The sequence below is a fragment of the Argentina silus genome, assembly GCF_951799395.1.
Source record: "Argentina silus genome assembly, chromosome: 3".
Classification (NCBI taxonomy): domain Eukaryota; kingdom Metazoa; phylum Chordata; class Actinopteri; order Argentiniformes; family Argentinidae; genus Argentina; species Argentina silus.
The window spans coordinates 21,165,011-21,186,046 of record NC_139657.1 but is presented as its reverse complement, the minus strand read 5'-3'; the positions used below and the strand labels follow the sequence as shown (position 1 = coordinate 21,186,046).

Genomic DNA, 21,036 nt, shown 5'->3' with positions numbered 1-21,036 from the left:
TGTACTGTAGATGTTTAGTATTCTTCTCTTCCTGGGCCTGCTGCCTGTCTGGAGTCTGGACAGCACAAGCCAGGGGTGCCATCCCACTCATCAGCACCAAAGCCCCAAAGACCCCACAGCTGCTGCAGACTCCAGATCTGCAGCCAGACCAGCTAGCAGGCCAGCCAGCCGGCCAGCCAGCCAGCCAGCCAGCCAGCCAGCCAGCCACCCACTCCCCTTGCAAATGTGGATCAAATTAACCCGGCAGCAGCAATGTTCTTCTCCCCTGAAAACCAACTAGTATCGTGCTCTCAAAACCAGAAACTCTTGTTTCTCCATAAGATGCACATTCTCTCTTCTCCCTCAAAAGTTTCTCTAAGAGGGACTCTTTCCACTCTCAGAGACAATTAGATTGCATTAGTGATAACATTAGACAGACAAATAAAAAGAGTAACACTCAATACACAAATACAGACACAACAAACAAACTTCTTTGACGTGATCCATTTATTTGAGTTGGTACAGTATTACAGTAGCATGATTTGTGTAGCGGAGGGAGCAAAGTAATTTGTTTGTTCAATCTCCCTAGAGTATGACTTTAAGACATAGCAAGATATGATGAAATCTTATTGTTTTGCAACTCCCAAAATACATACTTGACCGAAAGCTTTCACAATGAGATGACACATCACCATCCTCCCACAACTGTATTCCTGACAATGATACCTCAGTTCTGTCATCAACACACTCCCAGGCAGGCCAAAGCATGGACAGAGTAGCTTTACGTCAAATGAAATGGCTTAATCACCAATAAATACAAGTATAAAAAAACACATTGATAATAATTCTCATTATCAAAAAAATTAAACATGATAAAAGATAGCAAAGGCACTCAACTTAACCACCTTGGCAGTCCAGGTTCACCAACTGATACCCCCTAAAAAACAAAAAAACTAAATCATAACCATAACCACCGACAATAGTAATGAGCTGTAACAAAAATAATACTTAAATAACATAATAATACTATTATTATTGTCATAACAATATCCAGTCAAGTTTTCCTATGATTAGACTTTCTGCTAACTAACGGATATGCACCAGTTATTTCCAGTTTGGCAGATCGCAAGTTTCATCAGATTCTTTCCATTGTATTCTCCTGAAGTCATTCCTTCGATTTGGACCTCCCTGCTTTGGTAAAGGTGGGCTCTTACTGGGTTCTTTGGGGTCAAACAAGGGTAGTCAATGTGAGGGTGCATTATAGTGACCATTATTCACGTGTTACATTTTTAGAGAGGTTACTACAGTATCATATTAAGCCATGGACACCCCCTCTGGATATTGTCATATTGGCCTTTCTGTGCTCTTTCTTTGGAAGGGGGTAGATTTCAAGGCTCTGGGTTCTGTAACTGTTTCACCAGGCTGTATTATCAAGCTGTACCTATATAACTATCTGATGTAAGTTGACAGGTAAATACTGTAGCATGACTGACCTAAGGTCAGCTGCTCTGACCCTTCAGGTGTACCAAAACAGGGGAAACACTGAGATTATGCTGATCAGATCAGATACTCTGCTTGCGGCCAAACTCGGAAGAAAAACAAAATACTTTCTGCCATAACATAAAGCAATATAAAGTTTCTATATTTTGGAGAATCAAAAACAGAAGCGTAATAAAACAAAATACTAACATAGTATAATTTTATCACTGTAAATCCAGTTGACAATAAAATGCAATACAAAAGGCAATAAATGCAATATAATACGTAACGCGTCTATCGTTTGAATCATTACCCAGGACCTTTTTTTTTTGCACAAGCGGACCTTTGAAAACATTACATGTTTTTTGTTTAGTTTTACTTGGGAATGGCATGGTTTTCTGTTGATATATTCTATTGATGTGATGTGTCTATTGAAATATGTCACACACTAAGGCCATACTGACACACACCCACACTCTCTCCATGACACAAACTGGGCTAACAGCCCATCTCTAGTCCCTACACACAAATGTAAAAACAAAACAAATGCATGTCAAGCCAGTATTGATGCAAAATGGGGATTCCTTTCTGCGCAAACTATTCAAGGAGTACATATAGTACCCAAACCACTACATCCCCCCGTCATTTTAAAGCTTCTTCTCGTCTTTGGTTTAAAAGTAACTTCCCATTTGCTTTTGTTCTACTCAGAACTCACTTTCTCTACTTTACTTTCTCTAGTCTACATATCTTTTTCCTTCAACTCAACAACACCACTCTTCAACCTTTTTCCACGCTTTACATTAGTAAAGCCCTCTCAAGTCTCACCACCAAACATCTTTTTGTTCACTCAAAACCCTTTTTTTCTCTCCAAAAAATCTCTACGCTCCACTTCTTCTCTCTTACCTTCTAATGAAAACAATAGCTTGTTAATTGTGCTTAGTTGACATAATGGACTAGTATACACAGCTGGAGGCAAAACACAGACCACAGAACCCACCTGTGCCGAGGTGATAACATCTCCAGCATCAACACGTCTCTAGCCATTGTCTGTGGAATGCGCTGTGTCATCAGTGCACTCAAGCAAATCCACTTACTTTGCTCTTTTTGTGGGTGGGGGGGGTAGGTTAAAAAATAACTAACTGAACAACAGATAACGACCATAGCATTGCATTCATGTGACGTGTGGGGTTTCTTATTCACAATTATCATCTGGTATCAGTCGAGTTATGGCCACTCAGAAGGTAATTATGAGAAGAATACTCAAACCTGTTGCAAATCCCAGCACTAACAGACAAAACAACCACATGGGAGTTTATTTGCCATGAACATTCCGGGGCTATGAGAGGGTGTCTGAGCCATCTACCTTCACTAGGGTTCGCAAAGGTGAGTCTCTCCAGACCCCAACTGGCGAGACGTTGTGTTTAACCAAGTCACCAAACTGCTGATACCTGTACATGCACAAAGGCAAAAAACAACAAAGCACACATGAAAGGGCTTGTTTAAGACTGTCATCTCTCTAGGTTTTTACTATTATTCCTGACAGTGTTTCTTTCTGCTCTATTGCTGGGGATTGAGACATGACTGTTTAATCTCAAATGGTGCTTAGGTCTGTGTGACCTTTGAACCGGTAAGGCTCGGTAGTTCGCTGTGCGTTAAGGTCCTGGGTCTCTCCACATTCATATACGAATCAACACAGCACAACTGGTGACAGGTTGGCCTGGCATCTCTCCACTTCACAGGAAATGACATACATAATTTTATATGGATCAAAAAAAGGCACTTCCTACATATTCCTAATATCATACGCTCATATATAGGACATACGCTTTTAATGGTGATATACATGGCTGCATGCATTACATATGCGGCCATATTAATATATCGAGTTTATATGTTTCTCATTTCATTGGGTAACATAATAATTATATATGTCAGTTCCACACAAAGGGTTGGAGACATTGAGCTTTGGACTCTTCCAGTACAGCCAGAACCCACCAGTTTGGTATTCAACTAAAATCCTACGCAAATATTAATAAATAATAATAATCATTGTCAGTTATTTTGGAGCAAGACCCTGGTTTGTTTATTTACAGGAAGTATAGATCACAGAACCATGTGCTGCTCTGGGGTGAGTTTTAAGGTGCTTTTGTAAACTCAAACTCTATTGTGGTTTGCTTGGAGAGCCAACCAAGTTTATGGTTGCTGCGTTTGTGATTCTAACTTGCCTTTTTGCTGAATATGTAAACATTTTGAACACAGCAAAGTCTATGGGCGGATGCAGGAGGCAGGCTGGGTGGCATTCTCTCGTGCCAGTTGATTTTTCGCTCTACTCACATAGTCAAAACCCTGCTCGCCGAATCTGCTTTGGCCTGAGAAGTGCATAAAAGTGCATGTATGCAAGTGTGTGTGTGTGTGTGTGTGTGTACATATACAGTTTCCAACAGGATTTGAACCCCTGTTAGGAAACTACCACCTTCCGTAAGGTGCATCATCCCAGCAACACACTGGTCGTCAATGACATACACAATGTACACACACACACACACACACACACACACACACACACACACCCATACACACACACACAAAACATGTACAGATGTTACATCCTGTTCGCTACTGCCTCCTCTCTCCCTCTGTCGCCCCCTCCTAGGTGAGGTTGCTGCTGATGTCCAGGGCTTGCTGGTACACCTGAGTCATATCATCCAGGTCCCCCAGCAGGGAGAAGCTGCCGTTGTCCCCCGGGGAGCCCTTGGCCCTGGCGCCCCTGCTGTTGCTGAACTTGGCCCCATGGTGGTGGCCATGGTGGGGTGGAGGGGCCGCTTGGAAGCCCTGGAAGTTGGCCAGCTGCAGTAGGTTTTCGGCTGACACGCAGGCCCTGATGTTGGGGCGTGGGGGGCCGGTGGGAGGCCAGTCGGGAGTCAGGGAGCTGGGCGACAGGGACAGGACACTGCTGTCATCACCCACGATGCTGGAGGGCCGGCTCTGGCTGCGGGATAGGCCCGAGTCGCCCGAGGAGGAGTCGCCTGCCACGCCCATGCCTGAGGGAGGCCCGCTGTAGGTGGAGTATTTCCCGTTGCGCTTCAAGATGCCCTTCCTTCCCACCGCTCTTTTAGGTGGGGAGTTGGCCACCAGGGACATGGTGGCACCCCCTAGCAGCTCGGAGGACTCGCTGCGTTCCGGGGAGGAGTAGTACCCTGATTCCCGTTGTTGGTTGTTCTTCAGGATGCCCTTCTTGGGGAGGGTGGGCACCATCTTGGCTGGTGAGCCCCCAGACAGGGCAGGCTCTTCTTCTTCTCTCTCTGGGCTCGACCCTGACTCTCCTCCCTCTCTCTCCCTCTGGGCTGGTCTGTGGCCTGGGCTCAGCTCCCCCTCCTCCAGGCTGGGCGAGTGTTGCTGCTGCTCTTCAGTCACCCGGGTCTTCAGTATCCCTTTAGGCCTCTTCAGCCCAGGCTTATCCTCCTCCATGCTACCGTGGGTCACTCCCACCTCGTTGTTCTCCTTCTTGGACTTCTTGGGCCTCTGGCGGAGGACTATAGGCAGGGCAGCGGGTTTGCCCCCCGAACCCCGGGGGTCGGTGCGGTTCTGCCAGTCGATGAAACGAGCCAGCATGGGCGATCCGTGGTGGTCTCCGCACTGGGCCTCACAGTCGCACACGCTGCTCTTCCAGCCCCAGTTGACCCACCAGTGGTTGGCAATGTCCTCCACTGTGGCACGCCGCTCAGGGTTCACCATCAGCATCCAGCGGATCAGACCACGGGCATCTGGTAGGGGCAAAGCAGGGGTATAATATGTAAGCATATGTGAGCACAGGTGAGGGCTGGCCGTACATTAACTGGATGACTCCTCACAGCGGGGCTTCTCCTTAGGGACACTTATCTGGTTTCTATAGCATCACCCACACAAGGCAGTTAAGCTAGCTAGCAGAGAATTGAGTACAGACCAAAGACATAAACAACACATACATACACACATATATAGATAAATGGAATTGAGAGAGACTGTAAGTCTATAGAGAGTAGAGGTGTCTTACTGTACCTGAGGACTGGGTGGGCTCTCTGTACTCCCCGTTGCTGATCTGGCGGATGAGGTTCTTGTGATCTCCACCGTCAAACGGCATGGTCCCGTAGACCAGGGTGTACAGCAGCACGCCCAGAGCCCAACTGTCCACCTAGAACAACGCAACACAAATCACACGTCACACAATACACATCATAAAACAATCCAACCCTTACTTTCCAATAGCTCAACGATGCTACTTTTGGCTCTGTAATAGGCCTTCATGTGCCCCATTCCCATGGGCCATTGAAACACTGATATATGCCAGTGCTCTGAAGTGTTTTGTTGCCGGTTAGTTTCCACGCACACAAACTCTCTTCCTCTCTCTCACTGTCTCTCTGTCAGCCAGAAGCAAGTACTTTGTGACCGCTAACCTAATGCAATGTGGCTTTCTCAGCAAACAGTTACATAAGACCTGTGTCTGGGGCATGGAGGGGTGCAGCGGGATGTGAGGGGTAATGAGTCCAGCAGAGATGGCAGAGCCGTGATATCCTGGCCCCTGACAGATCTCAGGAGACACACTGCCAGTCACTGATTAGCAGATGTCTGTGTGTGTGTGTGTGTGTGTGTGTGTGTGTGTGTGTGTGTGTGTGTGTGTGTGTGTGTGTGTGTGTTTGTGTGTGGGGGGGGTGGGGGGTGGGCGGGGGGGGTGGAGAGGACAAGGCTCCTGGAAGAATGTGTCTCTTGATGGCTGTAGCCGAGGGTTCTGTTGGTGTGTCAGGGGCACAGGAAATCAGATAGGGCAGCCCCAGAGTGACTGGACTTCCTCTAGGGCCCGCACCAGGAATGTCTCACCCCTAGGTCTCTCTGCCATTGGTTCACTCCCTGGGCGAGCTCACAGAGGGCCAGACAGGGCGAGTACCATTGTTATGTTCTGTTTTTGTTCCAAGTGTTAGCTGTAATTTGCAGCCTATTCCCGACTGGGTTCTGTAATTTTGATTACAATCTAACCGTTGTTTTTTTTAGCACTCTGAAGAAAATTACAGTGAATTATACCAAATTGAACGGTTGGACTTGGGGGTATAAAAATAAGACTTTTCTTGTACTTTGTTTTATATAACACACAACAGTTCAATTTTAAGAGGATGGCGTCCTGAAAAATTACTTTCGGAATTAGTAAATAAATTGTTTGGGGGCCCATTTTTCACTCTCTCCCTTCATTTTGTGTCAACCAAACTATTTAGTCACACCCTTGGTCTTGGCAATGAAGCTCTCTCCAGTCCCAGCCTGTGGAACCCATTCCAATCCTATTAGAAGGAAAGACTGTGAGCAACAACAATCCCACAGGTCTTCAAAAGGCTGCTGAGAGACACCATCTGTGGCCTCCCACTGAGGGAGAGGAGAGAGTGCCGCTGGTTAGTGGTCTGGGTAGGAGGACTGTGGGGAGAGATAATCCCATCAAAGAGACCTAGACCTAGACGTAAAGCCTCCGCCACTCTCTGTGTCAGCTATGTGATGATGATGATGATGATGATGCCCAAGGGGGTAGGTCCGGGAGATTAGCGACAACTCCTCACACGGAGGGATCAGAAAGAATAACAGTGGCTTTCATTGTTGAGATCTGTGACCGTTGACCCTTGCGACCTGTCCTGCCCAGACCCTGCCTACGTACCTCTGGGCCGTGGTAAGGTCTGCCGTTGACTATCTCTGGTGATGCGTAGAGTGGGCTACCACAGAAGGTCTGCAGCAGTTTGTCCTTGTGGTAAAGATTGGACAGCCCGAAATCAGCAATCTGTTGGGGTAGAAGAGGAAAGTTAAGCATATGATAGTGAAACATTCTAGAACAGGCATAGCCATTGTGCATCTTGCAAGCCCTTAATTGGCAATATATATATTTTACATGTAAGTTACAGACTACCAAATACAGCACAATTTCAAATAGTTTCAGAGCAGTCAAGAGTTGTAATTCAGATTGTGTGCAGTCAACAGTTTAATTAGACGCTCTATGACAACTAGGTCTGTACCCAACCAAGAAATGTAAAAATCGGCAGTTTAAACCCATAGGAGACACACGCCACGTGCACATAGACTGCGTCAAAATGATTGTGATCCAGCAAAAAAATAAATCCTCCTGTTTGCATGGTGTGGTGAGTGGGAGCTGGAGCTGGGTGGTTTGGGGTGCACCTTATGATTCAAACAATTGACTATTAGCATCTTAAAGTCCAAAAAGAATACATTTGATATTTGTATGAAAGCTAACATTGGTAGAAAATGTAAGTTTTTCTTTTGTGCAAGGACATTTTTCCCGCCCTGCGACTATTCGACCAAACAAAATGTACTGACCAGTCGACTTTTCGGGGGCAGCCCTAATGACAACATTAAAATGTTTTTCATCTTTCATCTCAAGCTTTCATCTATAAAATGAGCAGCTTTTCATACATGCGACAGGCAGCATGAAATAGCAGAGATTAGGCGCAAGACAAATTGAGGAGCATTGACATGAATAGGCTAACCCTAACCCTACAGAATGAAGTGAGGAATTTTCATTCCCATCCACAGGAGTCAGTATTTTAAATTGTAGCAGCATTGAGACTGGACAGAAAAATAGGCTATCCAGGGCAGGGGAACATCATTTCCCTTCCCATGCCATCCTTGACTCTGAATGGTTCACCGACTTCATGGCTATGGTGTGAGAGAGACAGTAGGCCTATGCATTTCAAGTTCCATGTTCTGTTATTTAATAGGATATTCTTTTACTTTGCCTGAGGTTTTTATTTTTGCCGTGGTATCATTTAAGAATTGAAATTGTGATACTTGGTATTGGTATTAAAGTCAAAATGTTTTCTATCGTGCCAACGCTACAGCAACTGTATGTTGCTCTTAGATAGGGGTGTTTATAAAACATTAAACATTTTTTATGAGAACAGTCAGTATGTTTGCTCTTCAATTGGGATTTGTCTACATCACTATTTGTTTTATGTGCTATATTTGGAGTTTATTTCTAATTAAACTATTGTGTGAGCAGACAAAAAAACGTAATTGAGTTATATCATGATAATTAGGAGTTAAAGCTGTATTCCCAGTGATTGAATTCTGCCAATGTGGCTCCCTGGCAAAAATGGCATATGTTGTCGAGGGAACTGGGATGAACAATAGTCAGTAGCATCGAGAGTATTGAGATGAAACCATTCTTACCTTGATATTACAGTTTTCATCCAGTAGCACGTTTTCCAGTTTCAGATCCCGGTGCACCACCCCGTTCTGTGAAGACCAAAAACCCCCCCAAGTTAGGCCTCATGTGGACAACGACATATCGTTTCTAGACAGATTAATACAAGCAATATATGTTGTATTATGAAAGAGGAGATGATTTACAGAGACAGAGCCACAGCTCAGCTCTTGGGGGAAATCAAGTGGGCCAGTGGGTCTAGTAGTGTTTAATTGCTCTGCCCCTCTGTGTCTTTGTGTTGACATCTGCTGTGATTTTCCCCCTCGGACTCACATGTGGCACATATAAAACACAACCCTATAATTATGGACCAGGATAAATTATGTTTTCACAACAATTTGGCATTCAAAAGCAACTCGGGGGAAATGCAGGGGACCTGCAGGGGACTAGGGAAAATGCAGCCATTTCTGATTTGGTGACTACAGCTGTGGGGACCGCTGTGGGGACCGCTGTGGGGACCGCACGCTGTGCGTCTCCAATTGGTTAGCAGTGACAATGAACACATGTTCACATGGAGATGATCTGGGAATAATCAGCACTCTCGTACACCTCCTCTTCCTGTGTCAGTCGACCGCACTACTTCCACCTCCTCCCCCCACGGCCCCACCCCCCTCTCTCCGCGGTTGCCGCTGGTGACTCATCCCCCCATGTGCTGGGTGTCTGGGTCTTCCCTTATGCAGGGTGGATGACATCATCCAGTCTCCAGCTGTAGAGATGATGACTACAGAGGGAGCCCACCCAACAAACATACGCTGGGTTTAACCAGGAAGGGGAGGAGGCCAGGGTGAGATGCGCTGGGGAGAGCTGGCTCTAGGGGGGATGCAGGGACATGCAGAGATGAGGACTAGAGCCGGTAATGAGACAGCTTAGTGCTCAGGTTTATGGATCATACTGCCTGTTATATGTGACGCTGATTAATCCCTGACACACACACACAGGCCAAGAAAATCATGCTTCATGGCTATGAGGGGACTATATAAGGTTTGTATTACGTTATACACTGTTGACTAGCAGAAGTGTGTGTGTGTGTGTGTGTGTGTGTGTGTGTGTGTGTGTGTGTGTGTGTGTGTCTGTAAGGTGTGCTCTGTTACCTTGTGACAGTGGTGCACGGCAGAGACTATCTGTCTGAAGAAGTGTCGCGTCTCTCTCTCGCTCAGGCGCCGGCGCTCACTGATGTAATCGTACAGCTCACCCTTACTGGCATACTCCATCACGATCACGATCTTGTCCTTGTTCTCAAACACTGAAAGACACAGAGAGCGGGAGAACTTTAAGAGACGGAATCTTATTTACAAACAGCTAATATATTGGTTTAGACACACATGCAGTCAAATGGCTGAGCTGAATTTCAGTGTATGTACAAAAGTGTAGTAAGCACAATAACATTGTAACAATAACATTCCACAATCATTTCATGGGACATAATGTTGAATATTATCGTAATGAGTTGACTACTCCCAGTTTTGCTGCCTGTGTGTGAACTCCAGAGAACAGTCCATCTCAGAGCTGTTGTCACGATTACATCATCAGCCCCACCTCATGAGTGGCTACAGGCTTAACAACACTGTAGGGAGGGGCTGTTTCTTCTACCAAGCAACCCCTCAGAGAGAGAGGAGAGTAGTAGGGTGGAGAAGACAAAAGAAGAGAAGAGATGAGAATAGAAAAGAAACGAGGACAGCAGGTCGTATAGGTAACAGAAGGTCAACAGACTACGTTAAGTGTCATGCCCTTGACTAACTCATCTTCTCATCATGTCACTGAATTTCACCGCTCTCTCCCACATTCCAAAACCCACCACACTATGCCCCATTCACAGACAGGAGTCAGGAGCAGATAGGAATACCTCTCTCTGTCCTACAGCTTAAGCGCAACCTGTCCTTTATTCCACCGCTGTCTTCTCCCCCATGAATGGTTTTGTCTTGGGAGCATGTTGCAGTGCCAACAGTGAGAGCACTGTGTGGGGGATGAGTGAGAACTGTTAGTCAGGCGGAGAGAGAAAGGGGATGATGGCAAAACAGTCAGCCATGTTCTTCTTTGTGTGTTGATTTTCCCACACAGCAGGACTCCAGGGGGTTGGAGCGGAGGCCACTGCCTCTCTGCACCCATGAGTGAGCACCTTCACCCTCCCCCACCCTCCTCCCTTGTAGAGAGTAATCCTCTGTAAAAACATGGTAGATGCTGATTGATGCTGACCCTCCCTGATTGTGACGCGAATGCTCCGCCGGGCAGGCCAGCTCGGGAACCAGGCCAAATGTCCTGGGGGGGGCATGTTGGTCGGTCCCGATTGGCTGACGGGGCGGTGACCTGAGGTGACCCATCGGCGATCCGCGGTGGGCACCGTTTGAGGGCTCAGCGTGGGGGCGCTCGTTACCTCTGACCCTCCCACTACCCCCCTCAGTGGGGTAATAATTACCTGGCTTATATAACGAGGGTTAGCCATGGCCCACTGGGTGCTAGTGGCCCAGTCACTCACTCTCTTTGTTCCACGGGCACTGGCCTCACATCAGACTAATTAGGACCTATTGTCCCACTGCCCTGCACTGCTATGAGTCTCTGTGCCACTAACTGCTAATTCAGGGGTAAGTAGCTAGCAGAGTAGCACAAAGTAGCCATAGCAGTGTTGTTACTTTTTTGTTTTGAGTGTGTTGTTTGAAGTAAAGCCTTGAACCTAGAACGTTTAACCGACAGTGGCATGTCTTATTCCTACAAAACTTAGGGTATGGTACTTTACTTAGAATGCAGCGCTCATTCCCCCATTCAAACAAAGGGAGGAGGAGTTCCCCTCTTTAATATCTATCCCTCCTCAAAGTCTCCTTGTCTATAAACCAGAGGGAGGTCCTTGTCCTAGTCACACTAGGCTTGTTTTTACAGGCTCTCAGTCTGTTTGAGGACAATGTCTGGACTCAAAAGCCTTACACAAGTCAATAGCACTCGAGCTGAATGGACTGATCTGACTGCTTTAGGAAGCATTCTTTGATGAAACAATCTTTTAAAATGGGGTTATATGGGGTTATGAATTATGCTCCAAAGTGACTAGCAAAATGTGCTTTAAATGCCTCGCTCGCTAGCGAGCCTTGCTGATGGATGCAGAACGAGAGAGGATGAAAATCAATCTCATGACACACATCTGGTTCAGCTTTGCTTCACACAAGCAGTTTAGCTGTTGACACGGGTGTTGCCGGATACACATATTTGTGTCTATACATCTCCAAGGCTATTTTGGGAGGGGGCCAGGCCACAACAGTAAACACTGGGTTAAGGAGAAACACCAGAAACCATGCAGGCTTCTACAAAAAAAACAGGGCCTGGCAAAGCATGGTGGTACTGTGTAGACACACATAGGAACCGTACACAGACTCCTTAAGGCTTTATATTAAATTGTGTTCTCTTAATCATCCTCACTCAGACACACACAAACATGGCTAAACCACAACAACACTCACAATTGACTACTGGCACATTACCATGACAAACATCACTGTTTGTCGCCGTATCCATGGGCTGACAAAGACCTGGGGACTTTGAACCCAAACAAAGTCCTGTCAGCCAGTTTGGGCAGTGTGACAACACTACAGTCCTGATGACGTGGCATGAAAACATTCCTTTTGTTGACTATAGATCTAAAAATACTCACAACACATCGTATTACGTGAGTCACAATATGTATTTACTTCCAGTTAGTGCCCTTCTGATAGCTCGTACCTTTCAGTTGTGGGCCAAGAAGTATTTGATGAACTATTAATGAACATGAAATACATTTCCTACAACTTTCTACACTCAATCAAATATTTCTTCAATCATAAAAATGCACTCTCTCTCAACTAATTATAACTAATTTATATTTCCTCAAAATTAATATAGATTTATGAATGCTAATTCGCAATCCCTGAAAAAAACTACCTGAGTGAAATATCCAACACAAGACGAGATTGAAGGTTGTCTATTGGAACAGATACAGGTATGTGGAGGTGGCTTCATAGTGAGCTTAGGAGCTCTCCTCCCAGTGCATAGCTGAGGAGTCAAACTGGGAGCAGGGGTGAATGGGGTTAGCCCTGTCTCTCAACCCCCCCCCCCCCACACACACACACACACACACACACAGTCTGGCTCCCAGCTGGAGGAGCTCTCTAAGCATCAGCAGATGTTTGGCCCTGAGATCAAGACCAGGGAAGACAGCGGATGAGACCCCTCAGATGTGGGAGCGGTAAACCCCACCAACGTCCCTCGACACACACACACACACACACACACACACACACACACACACACACACACACAAAAAGTCAAAGTCATTCATGCACACACACACACACGTGTAGACACACACGCACGTGTAGACACACACACACACACACACACACACACACACACACACACACACACACACACACACACACACACACACACACACAATCCAGACACACTCTGGCTCAGACAGAAGAGAAGAAAAGATGAATAACATCCCAAAGCCTTGGTCCAGATCTTATTATGACATCTGCATGTCATAACACGACAGTCATACAGCGGGACGGGTGTAGAGCTGGAGGAGAGTGATTGGTGTGTGTGTCATTAATAATATATATATAAAGAGAGAGAGAGAGAGAGAGAGAGAGAGAGAGAGAGAGAGAGAGAGAGAGACAGCGAGAGAGAGACAGCGAGAGAGAGAGAGAGAGAGAGAGAGAGAGAGTGCCCTGCGTATGTAATAGGACAGTGAAGCATTTTGTCTTCTTTTGGCTCTATACTCAAACAATCAACAAATCAAACAATTACTACAGTATGAGGTTAAAGTTAGATTGTCAGTGTATATTTAAGGGTATTTGTACATGTTGGTCTCACCATTCAACTAATTACAAAATTAAATCACTTCATACGTAGTTCCCCTATTTCAGGGTACGAAAAGTAATAGGATAGATTCATATAATGTCCAAATTAAGCACTTGTGTTTAGTATATGTTCCGACAATCTGAAGATTGACTTGGCCAGTCAAGAACTTTTGGCCCATAAAAACTCCCTAGTTGCTCTGGCAGTATGTTTTGGGACATTGTCTTACTGTATGATGAAGCGCCATCCAATGAATTTGGAGCCATTTGCTTGTACTCGAGCAGACAAGATGTTTCTGTACACTTCAGAATACTTTCTGCTGCTGCTGTCAGTAGTTATATCATCAATTAAGACATGTTAGCCAGTTCTAGTGGCAGCTATACATTCTCAAACCATAACACCCTCTCCACCATGTTTCACAGATGAGGTAGTACGCTGTAACTCATGGCCCCTGGAGCCAAGTTAAGTGCCTTGCTCAGGGACACATTGGCAGTGGATGTGACTTGGATGTGATGCCAGCAACCCTCCTGTTGCCGGCTCACATCCAGCTCACACCCTTCTGTCAGCACCAGGGATCGAACCAGCAACCTTCCAGTTACTGGTCAGCCATTCTGTGAGGCTACTTGTCGCCCTGCCATACTTTTTTGCAAACTCTAACCTGACCATCCTTTTTGAGGATAACTAGTGGTTTGCACCTTGCAGTGAAGCCTCTGATGTATTCTGCGGATGGTAGTCTCTGACACATTCAAGCCTTTTTTCTGATAACAAAACAGCATAATAATGGATTCCTTGGCTTTCATTAACACCTCTTTGGTCCTCACGTTGACACCAATAGCAGGCCTGCACAAATGATGTGACGGAACACACCTGACTTACCAGAAACACCTGTCAAGCCAATTGTCCCATTACATTTGGTGCCCTGAAATAGGGGGACTATGTATAAAAAGTGTTGCCATTTCTAAGAGGTGAAACCAATATGTGCACAAATATTATGCACAAGTATGCTTGTGACATGCCTTCAATTTGGTGAAAAGAAACAAACAAACAAAAAACTAATATGCTTTTTACGCGACTTCGGAAAAACCGGCCCTAGGAAAAATACTACATAATATTAGAACATAATAGAAACCAAAACAGTTTTATTTTGCCATATGGAATATGACGTTTAACACAGGATTCAATGGGGAAACAAGCTTTTTGGCACCAGCCAGCTTCAAAATCTCTCGACAGGATTACTCCCCTGGTGTGTGTGTATGTGTGTGTGTGTGTGTGTGTGTGTGTGTGTGTGTGTGTGTGTGTGTGTGTGTGAAGACAGCCAGAGAGAGGGAGACCCACCTTCATATATAGAGATGATGTGGGGGTGGCGGAGGGACGACATGATCTCTATCTCCCTGCGGATGTGAACCATGTCCTGGTCATCCTTGATCTTCTCCTTCCGTATGGACTTAATAGCCACCTGTGAGGAAAGGGGCAAACATTTTGTTTGGTCAATTGCAATGAAATAATCATCACATTGAGCATTACAATGTTGTCCAGTGTACAAATAGAAGTTACACTTGAAAACCGGTCGCAATGAATACAATCCTACATACACATTTCTACGTACAAATATCTCACACAGAGAAACCATAGTATCAGTTAGGCCTAAATCAGGAGAAACGCTTTCACAACCAAACTGTGTTGTGCATTGCATTAATTTCCTTGCATAATGGCTTTCTGTACCTCTTCAACCTCCACCATCCTCTCTCCCCTGAGTCTCATAAGGGTCCATATTACACTTTGACCTCTGCTCACTAGTGAATGGTGATCCAGTCAACCCATCAGACACAACGTCTACAGACTGAGAGGCACTGAGAGAGGCAGTCATCACATCACAGTCTTCGGCTGTGTAATTTACTGTGCCTCTTTGGGGGGGTAAAATGAAGGTTCCTCATTCTAGGAAAACAACATGGCACGTGGTGCAGTATAATGGAGGCCCTCCTTTGTACTCTGACATTTACCCTGGTATTACCAACAGACAGTGCTAGGGCTTGATGCTCCAGTCTCTGTGATCTCTGCTGGTGACTCCTCCCTGACCCCGGTGTAATGGTTATATCAGGTAGCAGAAGATCGGAGGACTTGGGTTTTTCGTAGGGGTATCCATGGCAACTGCAACCCCTGGCACTCTTGTATGAGAATAGGAGCCAGCAGGGGAAGTGGAGTGGTGAGCTGCTGGACCTCCTAAACTACAGTGTAGTCTGTGAAGGATACTACAGAGCCAAAGACACATATTTTGTTAGTGTGTCACTACACGGATAAACTACTGTTGTATACAGCACTACACACACAGACCCACATCTAGTGAAACTCATTTCCTCACATTAGTTCAATTAACAAAATTGTAGGCCTACCGTAGCTTTTGTGCTCATGAGTGCATGACATAGGTATACTGATATTATGCCACAACTAAACAATGACTGGAGTTTCAGTCCAGTGAACCTTCCTTGTTGGTCAATATTTGTAAATATCCTTGCCATATCCTATCCTACCACTCTGTTGCTGGGGGAACAAAGTGCTTTCTCTATTGAGAGAAAGAGCTGTTACAGTGCAGCCAAGTTAAGAGTATATTCCAGCCCAGGCAGCAGAAACCACATGCAGTAACAGTGCCAAGCTAATTATCGTGTACATCCATAAAAATAACCCCAGCCGGAATAACTCCCATCCAGAGGACTTGATTACATAGAATAAAACATATATATAAATATAAACAACTATGGCCCAGCGTTCACATGCTGAGTGCTAGTCTTAGTTAGTTGCTGTTCTTTATTTGTAAAAAGTTATCTGTGTTACATGATTTTCCATTACCTCATGAGGTTATCAGCAGCAATGGCAGTCACCTCATGCCAAGTCCAAAACCCTGAGTAAGAGACCAAGCCTCCCCCAGTTTTCTCTTACGTGAGTAGCACACTGCCTGCTCTACAGGACACTTTTGCTGTTTTTCATTTAGAAGTACAGTGGTGTGATATCAATTTCTATAGAAGACGTAATGTACTTTGTCATAGATAGTATTGTATCAATAGATGGCTAGTCTTTGACGGACATGACCCTGTAATCATACTGTATGTAAACTCATTCGCGAGCCAGCTAGTGTTTCAACAATGCATGGCAAAGAGAAAGCCCAATCCATCCCCTGCCTCTTCTCTAGTTCCCCTGACCCTGTTGTAGATCATTAGGCAGCCCCGTCTGTGTATCATCCACTTGCCAGCTGGCTTGACTGGCCACTGCAGCCCTTACGGCTGTCTTTTCACAAGTGCTTTTTCTCTCTGAAGATCATGTTGATGTGTGCGAATGGATGGAATATGTGGTATGTGTGTGTGTGTGTGCGTGCGTGCGTGTGTGTGTGTGTGTGTGTGTGTGCATACATCAAGGAGTGGATAATGGCAGGGAAGAGACCATAAAGTGTATCTCATAGTTTCTTCACAGGGCCTGAGTGAAGAAAAAACTGCTCAACCACAGCTCAAATACCAGCAGATCTCAGCAGTATTTTTCTCCCCCCTGTTCAATCCCAAGTGAATCCATTATTTGGGAGTGATGTAACTAGTGCTTTAAGCTCATATTAATGTGACTTTGTAACCCCTAAACTGAAGCCCACCCCTCTTGTTATGGTGGGGTTCCCTGTCTTTGAGCTGCTATCCCACTCTCCTCCTGAACCCCCACGGGATATTAACTTTCCTCTCTGTTCTCATTTCCTGCGAGGGATGACCTTTCATGTGTCACTGCCCACTCTGAGGCCTGCTGTCACCACAACCTTTTCACGCTAAGCATCTCCACACTTTCTCTCTCTCACACACACACACACACACACACACACACACACACACACACACACACACGCACACCACCATCACCTAATATAAACACACAAACACATAGTAGCCCACAAACAGACACATGAACAGATACTGTACACATACTTGTGTACATACTGTACACAAATCTCATCACTCCCCTCCATCTTCTCCAGACACACACATCTCATCAGTCTCCCTCTGCTCAATCTCTTTCCCCACTCTGCTCTTCTCATTTACTCGGTTAAGGAAGCCGGCACACCAGGGAAAGTAATACCGGCCAGGGGAGATGGTGATTGCATAACAGTCTCACCCTGCTGCTATCTCTGCCACATGGACACCAAGGGTTCTTTAGGTCAGGGGTCATGTACACACTCACTATGCCGTGCCAGACACGCGTGCCCTGGAGGCCATCTGCACTCTCACTTTCTCCCTCCGTCTGTCTTAGGACTTCTGTACTCGATGTACAGAGGTGCTGATTCTCAAAGGGCTGCCTTAGATCACTAGGTAGGCATCGTTTTCTAGGTTCAGCTTCCTTGACATTCATTGAAAGTTTCACAATTTGAGGCTAGAAAGCTAAGCCTGCCCCGTCTCAAAGATAGGGGAGGAATGTATGGGGATTAGTGCCTCCCATAGCTCCATGTTTCACTAGAATGCTGGGCAATGCAGGGTAAATGGATTGATCAAGTGTTGGCAGTAGTAGTAGTCTACTTTTGGAGTGATAGAAATGACACACTCAGCATTCTCAATAAATGTTTTCAGATTCGCTTGCAAAGAGAAGAGGCTTTCCTTGGCAATCGAAGTGTCTAAAAATGTGTTGGGAGTCTAAACTGGTTATAGAGCACTGAGCTCAGTGAAGCAGTGGGACCAGGCCATTAGAGGGAGCCATGGGAGAGGGTTTATAGTGCCCCTTCCAAGCATGCGTTTGCCAGCAGCTATGGAATCCAGGGAGGACATGTTGACCCTACTAAGTTTCCCTTGCTAGCATTAAAGTTCATCCTGTTCTGCCAGAGTGAGAGCATGGGTCAAATTCTGAAGCATGTGGAGATATTTGAAGAGGTGCCAGGTTTGCAAGTACAGCTATGCATTTGACTCAAGATGGTGAGCATCCAATGACAAAAAATAACCAGTGAGTAGCATGTTGACTCATACCAAGACACAAACAACTTAACCTTGATAATCCAAAGGCACAACATCATGGAGCAACCGAATGTATAACATACTGTAACAGGTGAATGCCTACTGCCTAGCATTTGAACTACCCTACAAAACAAAACAAGTTATCACTGCCAGGAATTAAAAGTTGACTAAACTCTCTTTTGGGGAACTCTTACCTTGACAGCAATAAATTGTGCGTTCTGGACTAACCCTAACCCTCAATCTGACTAGGTGGAAGTATATTTGAGGACTGTTGGCCGGCTTCAATGATGCGTATTATTTGCGTCATTTTAAGCCGCATCAATCAGTCAGTAGCGGGATTTAAACATCTGCACTCAAGCATCCGGTCGCAGGCACCACTGGGGACAGCGCGCGTGCTGTCTAGATTCCCATGGCCTCTAGGGCCCACTGAGCACGGGGGAATTCCCAGAGGGGGAAAGAGACGCACACGCCTTGGAGCGCAACAAAGTAGCTATTTGGGTCTCTCTGTTGTATGCGTGACTCGGGGATGGGCGTTTCAACTGTATGCCTAAATTATAGCTGCACTAGAGAGCTACAGATGTTTAAAACCCATAAGAGCGTTTTTAAATGTCTCACCTCTCTTCCGGAGTGTCGTTCAATGGCCTTCTTGACTTTGCCATAAGTCCCTCTTCCGAGAGTCTCCAGCAATTCGTAGCGGTGTTTCAGGTTATGCTTGTGATGGTGTTTCTTCACACCTGAGTTTCTCCTGTCGTCACTACCTGCCGGTGTCTCTGCCGTTGAATTACCGGCAGGTAGGGGGGGCGGGGAGAGGTCACCCCCCATTGATTTTCTCGCTGAGGTATGGCCTTTTTTCGCCTCAGGACGGGATAGCCGGTGGGGTGATAGACAAACGGTTTCCATCTCTAGGGAAGTATTCAAACTAACTTCCCACAGTTAAATATCCTAAACTAGCTATTTGTAACAAATGTTGATATTATAATAATTGTAGGCCTAATAATAGTATTAATAAATAAATAAATTACAAAGAATAATGCGTAATTATATTAATAAACATAAAAAAAACCTATTCGGATTGTCGAATGGTCACTCATTTGCTCATTATTTTCTGATCAGAGAATTCATTCCATATCTATTCATCCATTTATCGCATTATAAGAGTGATTCATTATTATAAGATTAAATAAAAAAGCAAAAGTCTATAAAAGGGACATTATCTGTCCTCAAGAGTCTGATACATAATGTAATGGATATCATATGTCTAGCTATACATGTTTATTCTAAGGCTACAGAGTAGGCTAAATATGTATTCAGATTTTGACAAACGACTGCATGTCGAAAGCTATATCCAGTTTCGATTTTAGACAATGTCTCCTCGGGTATGGACAATGGTGCTCAATTTCGAGCAATCTAGAAAGAAAATATATAGGCTATAAATCGCATCGGGCTATTCTCTTCTCTCATGTACTACTAACATGATCTCGTAGTCTATTGTTATTCTGGGGTCGTTCACATTATCTACCGTAAATATTCTGCCAACATCATTAACTCACAACTAAAAGGCGAAACCTCCTTCAGCGTCATTGCCTCCCGAGAAAGCAGCGACGAAACCGGCGTTCTGGATAAAGATGACCCTCATTTTGTCCTCAACCCAGGTGTAACGTCATTCAATTGGACTCTGTTTATTATGCGAGTGCTCCATGCCCAAGTCGACGTTAGAGATGCGTTCTGATCAGATATGTCAAGCTGAGACGTTTTGAATATTGCCATGGTCGTTTTGCTCTCCTTCTTCTGGTGCCCTCTTCTCCCGTTCTCTCTGTTCTCTAACGTGAGGGGCTGAGAATAAGGAATGTGAGATGATCGAGTCCGGAGGCGGAGTTACAGTCCTCCTTCTCTCCCTCTCTTTCGGTTCTCCTCTCCTCTGTTTAGGAGAGCTCACTGCTGGCTGCTTTTCCCCTGCATAAAGAGGATCTGCGGGTAGCCTATTCTTGATCTGCGTGTAGCCTATTCTTACAAGATCCAGTCATTCATAATGGCAAGAGTGGTTGTCTTTCCAAATAAACACATTTAAAACAAATAAACTGTCAATGAATTCCACGATGTGGAAGACGTTCATCTATGTCCAAGTCATTAGAGAGCAAATCTAATTTATAAGGGCACTAAAACCACATGAGGCAGATTGAACCCTCTTTTTTCTGTATTTCATTACATATGTGATATTGTTGAAATATGTCTAAAGCAACTGTCCCTTTACCGAAGCTTACATGTCAAATTTGTACCATAGTGTATTCATTAAGCCAAGTTACAGTCATAACCATCATCAATTAATAATATGGTGATTAATTAAAACACAGTTTACAGTATCACTAAATAAGGTTATATATTCATTATTTGCAATGATGAATAACAGACACATTCAGAAACCTGGCTCTGCCTGATCTTTGCACTTTCTGCAGTTCTATAGAGATACCTCAGCATTTGATATACATTAATCACGCAAAATGAATTCATTTTTGCATCTGGTTCTCATAATGGAAAGGAATGCAAAGGAATCTCAAAAAGGAT

At 45.0% G+C, this 21,036-nt stretch overlaps 1 protein-coding gene across 1 annotated transcript; it reads right to left on the bottom strand.

Annotated features, from left to right (window-relative positions):
• Positions 1-477: 477 nt before the first annotated feature.
• Positions 478-20,265, bottom strand: nuak1b (NUAK family, SNF1-like kinase, 1b). The gene is made up of 7 exons (XM_083665585.1): positions 19,090-20,265; positions 14,843-14,963; positions 9,778-9,929; positions 8,653-8,718; positions 7,130-7,249; positions 5,497-5,629; positions 478-5,222 (listed from the first exon to the last, which is right to left on the bottom strand). The coding sequence occupies exons 1-7, from the start codon at positions 19,372-19,374 to the stop codon at positions 4,108-4,110; spliced, it is 1,992 nt and encodes a 663-aa protein (XP_083521711.1). The 5' UTR covers positions 19,375-20,265; the 3' UTR covers positions 478-4,107.
• Positions 20,266-21,036: the final 771 nt, after the last annotated feature.